General features: G+C 41.4%; 1 protein-coding gene across 5 annotated transcripts in view; it reads left to right on the top strand.

The window, feature by feature from the left end:
* SLC20A2 (solute carrier family 20 member 2) overlaps positions 1 to 11,631 on the top strand; it is a 78,706-nt gene extending 67,075 nt beyond the window's left edge. For 3 of the 5 annotated variants that reach the window (XM_035134319.3, XM_035134321.3, XM_088656179.1), the window contains exons 9-11: positions 3,686 to 3,871; positions 4,775 to 4,859; positions 9,871 to 11,631. In XM_035134319.3, the coding sequence (XP_034990210.1) occupies positions 3,686 to 3,871; positions 4,775 to 4,859; positions 9,871 to 10,035 (436 nt within the window). In that variant the 3' untranslated portion in view covers positions 10,036 to 11,631. The remainder of the gene's footprint in view (positions 1 to 3,685; positions 3,872 to 4,774; positions 4,860 to 9,870) is intronic. The other 2 variants (XM_088656180.1, XM_088656181.1) reach the window with 1 other exon arrangement.
* Positions 11,632 to 13,695: the final 2,064 nt, after the last annotated feature.

Genomic DNA, 13,695 nt, shown 5'->3' with positions numbered 1-13,695 from the left:
ATCAACAGAAACGTCTCCTGGGGGTGGGGTGGGGGAAGGGCTGTGTGTGCTTGCGCAAAGCATATAGAGATGCACTGCACACACCCCCTCAGGTCCCTACAATATACAATAACACCATTGTGAAGTATTTAAAGGATTAATTTAGCAGAAAGATGGTAGGGTCAAAAGCCCAAGCTGTTGGGAAACAATGAAAATAAGTGTTCTGTTTCAATTCAAGCCTGGTAATTGGATCATTCCTCGCAAACAATGTTTGTGCAAATATAAATCTAAAAGGCCTGCAGTTCAGAGAGGGGGTAGTTTTTCTTGGCTTTTGTCATGGCACCCTACAGGGGCAGCCCAAGGGGAAGGGCTGCTATCTTTGTTGTAAGCAGCCCCGAATCCATCTAGAGCTCCTCTTGCTCCACCTTCAGATCTGGAGCCTGGATTTCACCCCTGTAACAAACAAGGAGGCACTCCTGAATGAGCTGGATCTCTGTTTTATTAAAAACCATTTAAGAGCCTAGGAATACAAGGGAAGAGGAAGAGGGAGCAGTTCAGAAAGCTAAGATTAAAGAGATTATTATTATTTAATTAACAAATGCAGACGTTTAAATTTAAAACGGCCATTAGTTTGGGCCAGGCCAACTTTGTACCTGGTGGAAGGCACATAATCTCAGGAGCTCTTTACTTTGGCCAGTGACTGGTGCCAAAAATATGGGCTCGTCAAAACCTGGGGTATTTTTAACATAGAGGGGGGAAGCATTCATTCTAGGTAAGCGTTTTTTGGCTTGTTGGGTGGCACTGGTAAATTGTAAGCGGCAGGTTGTACAACACTGGATTTTAAATTAAACTGCTTATCCACCTCCTTGGCCCTGATAGCTCAACTGCAATTGGGGTTTAGTTGTTATTGAAACACCACATTTCCTTGACTCTGCTAACAAAGCTGCTTGACAACCTTCTTCTACGCCATTTCAGTATAAACCTGTTTCCTACTGAGCCGTAAGAGTCACTCGAGTTTAAGGATTTCATTCTGGTTGGCAGCTAGTGTGTTTCTTTTTTTCTTTTTGGGTAAGTTGATGGCTGCTTAACTCCTAGGGAATGTGTCAGGCACAAATTCGCAAGATTTATATCATTTGAAAGCTGGGGCTCCGTTTTTCAGAAAACATTAACTTCTAGACCTTGCCTTCTTGTTATGCACCATGTCAGACAGTGCCACTGCCCTTGTTACAGCTGTGTATTTTGGCAAGGTGCATAGACTAAATATAGCCAATGTTAGTCCTTGTATCTAGCTGTCAGGTCCCGGGTTATGCATTCTGTGCATGCCATTCTCCATTGCCAACGTCCTGAGAAAGCTTTGGCTTGTTAATTCATTAAACTTGGATCGTTAATACTGGCTATTTTATGTATTTCTTCTGGTAACCAATTCTTGCTTTCTGTGCTTTCCTATTATTAGGTAACAGATAGCAAAATCAGTGCCATAGAATATTGCACGTGGCCACGCGTGATTGGCCTATTCATTCTATATTTGGCTTGCAGTGTTCTTGCTGTGAGCTTGTGCTTTAGAAGTGCGTGTCACATAGAACTTCCATCCCTGTACAGTATGGTAAAGAATAAAAATGTGCTCAGCTCCGCCCTGGGGAGAGAAAACTAGATCAAATCAGTGTGCTTCTGAAATGTCCAGTTTTGGCTACCAGGGCCAAAAACATTTAGGCAAGTCACTGCATGCCTTCAAGAGCATGATTTTATACCACTAAGCTGGTCAGACATTTCATTAATATAGTAGTTTCCCCATGTTTTGTTTAGCAGGAAACTAGGTTTTGTGACCAAGTCTGCATTCAATAGGAATCTGAAGCTAGTCTTGACTTCCTTAAGTATTCCTGTATCATATCTGTATTTCCAAATATGTGTCTCTTTTGAGATGTACACATACAGTCACGGGAAAAAGAAAGTACACCCTCTTTGAATTCTGTGGTTTTACATATCAGGATAAAATAACAACCATCTGTTCCTTAGCACGTCTTAAAATTGAGTAAATACAACCTCAGATGAACAGCAGCACATGACAACACACATGTGTTGTTGTTCATCTGAGGTTGTATTTACCTAATTTTAAGACCTGCTAAGGAACAAATGGTTATTAGTATGTTCTGGTCATTTGTTCTGGACATTTGAATGTTACTGGACTACAATTGCTGTCAATCATACTTGAGCTCATGGGTGTTGTATTCCAACAATATATGCAGGGGACCACAATGGCTACCCCTGCTGTAGAGATCTTCCAAAAATAAAGGTGAAAAATGTGTAAAGAATGTATGCTATTAGGTGTGTGGAAAGAGAGAGAGAATGACAGATCATCCCTGGTTATTCTCACCTCTCCACTCCTCCCAAATTTCAGGTTAAGAATTACTGAAAATAAATTGTAACTAGGAACCTATTTCCCGTAAAGCACATGGTATCATGAAGTGACAGTATTAGTACACTTTCTTCAGAACTCACAGGGCTATTAGGGTTTATAATTGTTCAAGGAGGGAGCTGGGGGATCATGAACTTTCCCCTCCTCTCCTCTTTCAATGCAATATCCTTCAACCTACCCCATTGTAACCGTGAGTGACTAATCCGGGGCATCCTTATTTCTGCTTATGGAACCCAGTATCAGATTTACAATGCTTAAGCTAGCAATGCATAAATGCCAGCAAAAAATATGTAGAAAAGTGGTCATAGTCTGCAGTATGTTGTGAATGTTGTGACTGCAAAGGAAGTATTTCATAAAAGTGCATTGGGGTATCTTCTGATTCTTATATTTTGCTAACTAAAAAATATTCAGCCCACCTGTCCTGTGATTTTTCAAAGTGATTCACAAGCTGACAAGGAACAGAACAGTATCCTTTAAAATATTTTAGATACCAATGAAACACCAGATTGTAGCTGAGTACCTTTGAACTCCGCAAGCAGCAGGAACTGAGAAAACGGTTCCTGCTTCTTGTTGTCCCCATAGTGGATAAAGAGGGAATATGAAACATGGTCTCTTCTGAGGATCTTGGTGTGTGTATAGTGAGAGAGAAGATAGTAACCAGAGCAGCAGCCTGTTTGGAGTTTTAAAACCAGCACTTGGAATTGCATCCAGAAGCCAGTTGGGAAACTACCGGTAGCTGCGTTCACAATGGATCGGCCCATTAACCCTCATATTGTCCTATCTCTGTGACGTAAGAAAAAGTTAAAACTCCAGTTTTCTGTTGTGTAGTAGCTTCATGTCTATGAAAGCGCCACTCTGGTATTTCGTTGTAGAGGAAAATAGCATGTCTCAACACCATGGGCGCAATATGCAGCAAGGAAGGGTATAAATTGTAATACTGTAAGTGAATGGCTGTTTTTGTAAGTTCAGGTAGGTAGCCATGTTGGTCTGACTATCTGAAAAAGGGTGCATGCACATGAAAGCTTATACCCAGAACAAACGTAGTTGGTCTTTAAGGTACTACTGGACAATTCTTTTAAAAAATTTAGTAAAAATTTTTGGAAGGATTTTTAAAAAGGAATTTAAAAGAAATTTCTATTTTTTTAAAAAGGATCTTTTAAATATATTTTTTAAAAAATCTTTTTATTTCAACTGTTTTTGTAAGCTTCTTCTGTCCTTGTTCAGTGTGACTAGGAGGGTATTGAGTGAAGCATTTAGGATTTGACAGTATATTTTCACTGCTATGTTTTCCAGCAATGCTATTGGCCCCTTGGTTGCCCTCTGGCTTATATATGACAAGGGTGGCGTACTGCAAGAAGCTCCTACCCCCGTATGGCTGCTCCTTTACGGGGGCGTTGGCATCTGCGTGGGCCTCTGGGTCTGGGGGAGAAGAGTGATCCAAACAATGGGGAAGGACCTCACACCCATCACGCCATCAAGGTACGTGCCCATCTCCTGCATTTAATTGCCCTGGCATCTCGTGCTAGCTCTGCCGTAGCATATGTGTGCCTAATGATTTCTGGTTTTGATCGGAGTAGTGACGTTCGTAGCTCTCTCTTTAAACTAACGGCAATGTTGTTTGCATTGTTGAGGTCTAGTTGGGCAGAATAGCCTACCAATGTCTGAATAGCATAGAGAGGCATAAATTAGGAAATGGCAAAAAAATCGAAGTAGCTTTCCATGTGCTTCTGAATGATTAAAAAAAAGAAACCAAACCTGTGATTTTTTAAATTTGCTTTTAATGCATACTAGACCTCTGCTGCTAACCTGTTTACTAATTGAGCATGATTTATTGGAATGTAGTACAGTGGTGCCTCGCTTAACGAATGCCCTGCTTAACGAAATTTCCGCTTAACGAAAGGTTCTTTCTAGTGGAGGTTGCCTCGCTAGACGAATTCGTTTTATGAAAAATTCGTCTAGCGAATCGCGGTTTCCCATAGGAATGCATTGAAATTCAATTAATGCGTTCCTATGGGCAAAAAAAAACCTTTAAAAAATTTCCAATGCATTCCTATGGGATTCGCTAGACGCATTTTTCGTTATACGAATTGACCCGTGGAACGAATTAAATTCGTCTAGCGAGGCACCACTGTAATAGGTTGTCTGTAGCAGTGAGCTGCTCAGCTAATTTAATGTGGATGTGTGTGTCCAGTTTTTGTTATTCAGCAGCTCTTTGTTCTCTCACTTAATGTAACTCAATGACCAAAGATCAGTCGGAGGGGACCGGTTGGAGAAGATGCTGGTAAGACTTTGGCATGTTGCATGGTATCAGCCCAGACTGATTGATTACACTTTTTTTAAGGAAAGAGTGACTGTGAAGTGTTTTTTTTATGCTTCCTGCAGTGGATTCACTATTGAGTTGGCCTCGGCGTTCACAGTTGTGATAGCTTCCAATATTGGACTTCCTGTCAGTACTACACACTGCAAGGTATGCCTTTGCCATGTGACTGCAGCCAGGCCGGTCTGGACTGTTCGTGTTTTAACTCTGCTGCCCAGATCAGTTTATAGCGGCATGACACCACAATGAGGAAATGCACACGTCCATTTCACATCCAAGAACTCTCCCCACACCCACACCCGTCACTCCACTCATCTGAATGGACAGCCCTCAGGTTCCCTTCTCAGACATGTCACCCTTTTTGCACACTGTGGAATCAAAGTATTCCCCCTCCCCTACAAACACTTGTTAGCAGATTCTTCCTTATGCATCCACATGGAATTTGGCCTAGTGGTGTGTTCCCCGAAAGATCAATCCATCAACCATTGGCCTTTTACATTGCCCATTAATTTCAGAGGGCCTTGTGCAGAAGGAAAGATCGGTGGGGTTGTGCACCAGGAACTGCCTAATCTCGATGTTTTCACATGGTCATGGAACACATGAGAACATTTAGGAATGGTGACACTAGCCCAAATGTTTTAGAGTGTAGTAGGGGGCGGATGGCCCGAGGCGTTTTGATGCCTGAGGCAGGAAATCCAAGCAGCACCCGCCTATTGGAATTAAAATAACAAACTAAAAATCTACATTGTGCTGCCCTTGACTGGTACACCAAAAATTGCTGCCGTACGCAGTGGAGTTGGCCCCGAATAGCAGGAACTTTTTCCTCAGGTCATGCCATGTGAACGTTGATCTGCTGCACCCTTCTTTGTCCGGAGGTTCTGACACTGTTCATCGTTCATTCTTCTACTTTCCTGATGAATGCATGGCATGGGATTTCCTGTGTGTCGCTCTTACACTTCAAATTCTCCATCTGTCTTTTTTTTATTTCTTTACAGTGGATTTTGCATTGAAGTAATGTGTGCGCTAACCGTACTTTTAGCCTCAAATGTGGGTATTCCAATAAGCTCCACTCATTGCAAGGTATTGGAGTCTGCAGTGGTCACATCGATTAAACACATGCTCAATCTTTAAAGAAAAGAAAGAAACAAATAACAAGTGCTGATCCCCCCTCCCCCATTTTGCCTTCATTAAGTAATATACCAAGCAAGTTTTGAAATTAAAAAAGCAACAATTAAAATATGGAAATTTAGTTATTTACAAAATTATACAGAACATATGAGTTGCAATTCCCCCCCTATGTCAAAATGTTGGGTTTTTTTTCCTTTTTTTAAAAGAAGAGAGCAAAAAGAAAAATATATATATTCTATTATTATTGCTATTTATAAAACACATTGTAGTATTCATTTTGTAGTGTATTAACAAGCAACAGTCACCATCTTAATTTTTAGAATCCTTGCTTCTATATGAACTTAAACTTCTTAGTATTAGCTTTCAACTAACGGTTTCATACATTTTATTTTCTTCCCCCAAATTTGCAGTTTCTCATATGGAACTTTCATGGATTGTGGTGTGCATAATTTTAGGAGTATACATCACAAGTCATTGAAATACAGAACCAAGCATTCATGTATCTGAAGGCAAATGGTATTTGATTTCAAGCGAATCGGAACTAGACGCTCTATACAGATTGTAGCTTTTCAATGATTAATCTGCTTTTCTAACCTGTATTCTCATCAGAACGTAGTAAGCTAAACTTTGATAATGCTTAGAAATGGGTTAACTAATGCCAGTGTCACTGATACCCTCTACAATTGGGAAAATTCATGAAACAAAACAGCATAAGTTGAATCTTTTTTTTTAATGGTTTCAGACCTGTGCCCCCTTTTTATTTTAGCATATATCATATCTCCACCACTGCCCTCTTTCCATTTCTCTAATTCTCCTCCCCCAAGTTCCCCCCTCTCTATAAAAAAACACCCTAACAAATAAAAAAGAGAGTTGCAGTGGGTGACCAATCTGCTGGAAGGAAAATCCTTAGCAAGTAATGAGGTAGAAGAATGGCCAAAAGCTGGACAAAATCTCTAGGAGCTGATAACAGTTCATGTATGAACATATCACTATTCTCCTTGAAGAAGATTGCAAAATATTGTAATATCAGGTTGAGTTAAACAATGTTTTTAGATACCATGATTACAGTCACATGCCCATTACCTTCAGGGCTAGAAAAGAGTGCTACCACACCCCTACAATTTTGTAAACAGAAGCCAACCCCATCCCACAATCCAGGCAAAGATTCCATGTACAGAAGCCATCTGGACTAGCAATTGAATTTTACATCCGCATTGGTGACAGAACCGTGTTTTCTGCTGCACCTAAGAGCAACAGGATAACTTAAATGGTCTTGGAAGGCTGCAGGGCACACAGAACTCTTGTAATCCTAAACATTATCACTGCTCACTCACCACTTTGCCTGGTGCCTGCACAGATAAAAGTTCCAGTGTTGCTGCACTAGTGTCAGCAATCGTCATGTGAGCACAGCCTTGCATTTGCACACATGATTCCTGCTGGTGGGTGTAGGTCCTGTTCTGGAATGGATCAGGTGAAACTTCCCCAGGCAAAATGAAGAACAAAGCATGTTCGTAACTATTCATTTTTATCTTCCGGTCTAGGGGCAATGACTGACAAGGGGGAAAAGACATTTATTATAGACGTTGAATGTTAGCCAGTAATTTCTTACTGTTACTATGATCAGACTTGTGGTTTTCAGAACTGATTTGATCAGAGATAGTCGTATGACTAACTCTTGGTTACTAAGACTGAGCTATGCCACCAACACTAATTGGATTGAATTAATCCTTTGGATTGTTGCATCCTAGTAATTTATCTGACAAACCATAAATCTCTAGAACAGGCATCCCCAAACTGCGGCCCTCCAGATGTTTTGGCCTACAACTCCCATGATCCCTAGCTAAGAGGACCAGTGGTCAGGGATGATGGGAATTGTAGTCCAAAACATCTGGAGGGCCGAAGTTTGGGGATGCCTGCTCTAGAATATTTTAACAGAGGGGGGTATGCCTTTTTATTTGCACAGACTCTTCAGGAGGCAGAAGGGATATAGAAGTGAAGCAGTCATTATCCTGATATAGTTTTTATTTTTATATAGCTGCCATTGCCACTATAGGATATATGGGCATTTCTTATATTAATTCAGCAATGTTCAAATCTGTGGACAGTCATTATAGTAAGAAAATGTGGTTTTCCCTACTGCATCCCTTTTGAGGAGAACCATAGCTTAGTAGTAAGCACATGTGCTGCATCTAAGAGGTCCTTGATTTAGTCTCTGCCATTTCCAGCTAAGAAAGATCTTGGATAGTTGGGCTGAGAATTACTTCTTTCTGCTTGAGGCCTTGCTGGTTGCAGTCAAAGAAGGCCAGATGGACCAGTATCTGTTTCTAAGGCAGCTTCATATATGTGAGAGCAACCAAATGTGTTGTTTCAGATAATTCTGTATGTTACTGTATCACTTAATTTGGTGCATCTGATCAGTCAATTCCAGCCAGCTCCAAATTTGCTTGGATGGCAATACGATGCATTCTTATTTAGTGTCCTTCCTTTCACAAATGGCTTCCTCTTGTTTGCAGAATCTCTTCTCCAGATGCTCTCTGAAAAGTGGAAGGCAGAACATGATAGTGTCTCAGTTGTACTCAGCCCTTAGGGAGAAATGTAGGGTCATAAGAGGAAAACCTTGGCAATACAAGGAAACAAACTGTGGACTTAATGGCACTTAGAAGGGAAATTGGGTTAAGCAGTTAAAATAAATGGCAGTTGCTCACATAAGACGAATCACAATCCATTATTTAAGACGCAAAAACATAGTTATTCTTTTGAGCAAATGTATTGTATTAGAAGCCTTCTTCCAGAGAACAGCTTCAGGCAAGCCCTAAAATGGCAGTGATCAGAACAGGAAAAACACATGCTTCTCTTTGCCAGAGTGATAGAAGATTTGTCAGCCCCTTTGGCATATCTGAGATAATGTCCCAATAGGAGGGATGGAAGAACACTAGATTTGCAGCTTGCTAGAAAAATAACTCTTGTTCTTTCCAGGATGGGGCTCAAAGCTGGAAAAAAATATCTAAGCTCCAGCCTCAAACCACTCAAACCATCTACTCTTCGCTTATGGAATCCAGCTTTACCACCAATTTCCTATGTTCTGCCACATAATTAATTGCTACTTTCTATGCCATGTGTAGCAAACTTCTAGGCATTTTATTTGTTATAACTTGCTAGTTGTAGTTTTTGTTACTGAGTGGTTTTTTTTTTGCTTAGTGTTTAAAATCGTTTCATGTTTAAATTACCTTGTTAAGTTGCTTTGGAAATGGTTCGCCCTGAAAAGCAACATATATTACTTTAAACACATAAAACACGGTTGATTCTCTTATTTGTAATGGTTAGCCTTTCCCTTGAAAGGGGCCATGCCTCAATAACTGCTATCATAGGCCTTAAATTAAAGAGAATGTCATGGAAAGCTAGGAATAATAAGAATAAGAACTGCCATGGAATCCAGATTATGCAAGGCACTAATAGTTTCCCTGTCCCATCCCAAATAGTTTTCAGTTTGTGTGATAAATTCATGTAGAGCTCTTCTCCTGTGTGAAAAGGAAGCAGGAATTCCAATTTCAGATACTTTGTAATTCTGGGTTTCAGCTGACTGGCATTGGTTTTGTCATAGATAGGGGTCCATAAATTTGTTTGCTGGTTGGTCAGCAGTTGCCACAAGTCTATCTGGCAATTGCAAGTCCCTGGGGATACACAGTTCAAAGTGGGAGGCTTGCATTGCAAAGAAAATGGAGGGGGATTAAGCATCTTGTTTTCATGCCTGGGATTCATGCAACTCGTGAAAGGGATTGATCTTGCTTAGTGCCCAGGCTTTGGAGATAACTTGGTGCACCTTCTGCTGCTTCCGCGTGCCTCCAAAGCGTGGTTTGACCCAGCCCTTCCCCCGAATCGTCTTACATGCCAGAGGGGGATGGTAGGGCGACGGTGATCACAGATAATAGCTGGCTACTAAAAGCAAACCCAAATTTATGGACTCCAGGCCATAAAGCATCTGTTGCCCATGTTAAGATGCCTTTAATTCTGAGTTCCTTCTCAAACTTCCAAGGTTGGTTCTGTGGTTGCCGTTGGTTGGATACGCTCCAAGAAGGCTGTTGACTGGCACCTCTTCCGCAATATCTTTGTCGCCTGGTTTGTGACTGTTCCCGTGGCTGGCTTGTTCAGCGCTGCCATCATGGCTCTCTTCATGTACGCCATCCTGCCGTACGTCTGACATCGCTGCTCCTTCCATGGAAGAAGGGGGTGCCTCTGAGATAAAAGAAGCAAAGCTCTCCCCTCCCTATTTAAACCATGCAGTAACAGCTAATCAGCAAGGATTTGCCGTCAGAATCTAACATCTGCTGTACATAACATCTGTGTCATTGGTGACATAACATGTGGTGCCGTTTTCTTATGTATTAAAGAAATATATATATATGCTTACAGTAGGTGACACTACCTTAAGTTATAAGTGAGGTGAAAATAATTGCCTAGAACATAATCCCTAGTAAAATTTGTACATAATGTATCATTCAGTAGCCATTTTTTAAAAATCTTTTAAAAGAACCTGGGATGTGTTTTATCAGTTTGATAAATGATGAAGCAATGTGCGAAAAGATGAGATTCTTTTTTGTAAAAAAAAAAAAAGTGCTGTTCAATGATACTGGAAGCAAACTGCAGAAGTACATTGGCAAAAACTCTGTTCATATCATATTGTTGTGTATAATACTGTATGGACATTGAATTTGTAAATACTTACAAATATGTAACTTTTTAATGGTGCATTTCCCTCATATATTTTGGATAAGAAAGTTTAGAAAGTACCAAAGAAGGAGGGATAGCTTGTCAGTATTATATTTGTCTATCTGTGTGCTGTTTCTCTCTCTCTCTCTCTCTCTCTCTCTCTCTCTCTCTCTCTCTCTCTCTCTCTCTCTCTCTCCCTCCCTCCCTCCCTCCCTCCCTCCCTCCCTCCCTCCCTCCCTCCCTCCCCCCCTCACCCTGCAACCCATTTAACTTTCTAATTAAAGTTATTTTCTACCAGTCAGCCACCAGCAAAGCCAGGATAGCATCGCTCATGTTTTACTGTAGCAGGTAAAGTCTTGCACTGCTACAGTCTATATAAAAAAATAATAACCCACAAAGGATTTTAGAAAAAGCTCAGCTTCGTTATGTGTCAAACCTCAAATCAAACAAGTATTTTCCACCCCTTGTATATAGGTCCAATTCTGCTCTCAAAACAGCCATCCATCAGCAAGCTCAAGGGGCGTGGGGGAGAAAGATGGGGTTTCAGATAGCTTTTGCATTGCTTTTTCCTGATGCATCCAGTGTCAACCGTAACGTGTAGATTGGCGGTGTTATGCCCAGTTTCTGAAAGGGAGCAATCTAGGATAGCTTGGGGTGCTAACCAACAGTCAATGGACAGTGTTTGGTGGTTAAGATTTTTATACTACAGTTACCCTCATAACTGGAGGAGGAGTGAATACAAGAGCCATTTCTGGTCAAGTGTCGGAACATGCGGAAGGAATCTAAGCTACAGTTGTTCTCTGTGCCAGTTCAGTGCTCGCAGAGGAAGGAGCTGCAGTGTGGAGTCTCCTTCTGTTGCCTGGCACTTAGGACATTGCCAAGGGTGCCTGGGGAAAATCACATTGCGACAGCTTCGGAACTGCTAAAGGCAGTGCCCGATACTCAGAAACGTGTTGTCTCTTTTTGAAGAGGCATCCTAGTCTGCCAGTCATATGAAGACACTACTGAAGAGGCCTACAAGGTCTCTGGCCCTAGGACTGCAATTTGTCATAATTTGGTAGATACACATTGATGGAACCCCCCCCCCCCCCAAAAAAAATATTTACTAGTATAAAGGGACCGTATTAACCTGGCAGACAGTGGATTGAATCCGGTTCCCCTTGCTATGGGAACCTTTTGGGAAGCCTTGTTGAAATGAATCTGTGTTCTCGAGCAATTCCCGTTTTTTTTTCTATTGGGCTCATAAATGAGCACTTCCCAGAGGATTTTGCTCCTCGACTTGCTACTTGTAACAGTGTCCAGGTTGGATTTACTGGAGTGAGCTTGAGGAGGTCACGCTTGGAGAATGTTGGGAGCCCTAGGACTGTTGAAATGCTGCTAAAAAATTTTTTGATACATGAGCTTTCTTGGTACTCCATTGTGATCCTTTTTCATTGGTCATTCATTCTAAATTTATAATAAAAGAATACATTGCCCTAGAACTGCTTTCTTGTTGGGTTGTTGTTGTTTTTTAGATACCGAACCATGTGTTTTTACTATTTGCAACCTAAGCTGTGGGCGCTTCCTATCTCAAAGCATTCCTTGCTTACTTTGCATTTGTTATAATCCTTTCGTTTGCTTTCCCTCTGTGTGAGTTCTTGTTTAGAAATTTGAAACAATGGCCTGGGAGGGGGGGAGCAGAGGAACACACCCATTGGCAAACCCCAAATAAAGCCAAGCTCTGTGTAAAGCAAACAAAAACTTCCATTTATTTCACTTGGGACTGTTTGTCCCAGGATGTTAAGATCCCCTTATGAATTACCATAGCCCTCTTTCGGTAGTAATCCTGTAATGAACATCTAATACATAAAGATGCAAATGAATGTGTTTCCATGAGTCTAGAGAAAGCGATGCTTGGATGCTACTGTCACAAGCACACTTGTGCAAAGGAAATCCAAGGAAAATATCTCCTCCTTATCCAAGGTCCAGTGTTGCAGCGGTTCTTGGCTTTAAAACTCAGCTTGCATTGTTTTAACGACACAAAGCACCTGAACATTAACTCATGGCTCATGACAGGATGATATAACCCACTAATGACACAACCAGCATAATTTAAACCCTTGGTGAACTTTATACAACAATTTGAGAATGCTTCTCTGCTTGCACATAAAAAGGAGCATGTTCATAAAGCAAGCAGATTCTTTCCAGCCCGAAACATAGTTTTTAAGGCTACGGCAGGTGAGACGGAGCTTGACACCTGTTTGGTGTTATTTATTAGGACAAAGTGCTCCATGAGCCGAGGATGAGATCAACCAGCCTATATTTGAACATTCAGTGTACCTTAAAGTCTGTTGCAATTCCTGACTTGTGTGACTGTCCATGAGGATATGAACCCCAACAAAAGATGTGCTCCCTCTTTTTGGTGTGTTTTGGACAAAAGTGACCACTAGCAAGGTAAAGGTAAAGGGACCCCTGACCATTAGGTCCAGTCGTGACCGACTCTGGGGTTGCGCGCTCATCTCACATTATTGGCCGAGGGAGCCGGCGTATAGCTTCCAGGTCATGTGGCCAGCATGACAAAGCCGCTTCTGGCAAACCAGAGCAGCACATGGAAACGCCGTTTACCTTCCCGCTGTAGCGGTTCCTATTTATCTACTTGCATTTTGACGTGCTTTCGAACTGCTAGGTTGGCAGGACTAGCAAGGTACTGGGTGCTATTATCATGTTATCCAGTTATAGCGAACAGTCTTGCCCCCCCTCAACTGCCATGGCAACAGGAGTTTACTTCATTGCAGTCAATGGGCATAGGTTGCCAACATCTTATCAATAGGCATATGTCTCAACAGCTGAAGGTGTGCTTGGCATCGAAGCAAACAAAGCCCTTGGCTTTCAATTATGTTTATTGACTTGACCCCCACTTTAAATCCTGCTCCAAGTTTCTTTCCAGCAATGCCAGATATTCAAATTGCAGGGTATCATTTGCTTGGTGTGGCTTTGAAAAGGCTGCACTCGTGATTCATTTTTATTCATTTAGAACCTTCGTATCTTGCCTTTTCACACACGTGCGGAAGGTGTCAAATATAAAAATGCAGTAAAAAGAAAAGCAGAGCAATGGCAAACCAGCAGCAGAAAAAAAGCAATCATGTTAAGAGTCTGATGGTCTTCACCTGTT

The sequence above is a fragment of the Zootoca vivipara genome, chromosome 12 (assembly GCF_965207765.1).
Source record: "Zootoca vivipara chromosome 12, rZooViv2.hap1.1, whole genome shotgun sequence".
NCBI classification, from domain to species: Eukaryota; Metazoa; Chordata; class Lepidosauria; order Squamata; family Lacertidae; genus Zootoca; species Zootoca vivipara.
Note: the sequence above shows the minus strand (reverse complement) of the source record. Positions and strands in the feature narration are given on the sequence as shown.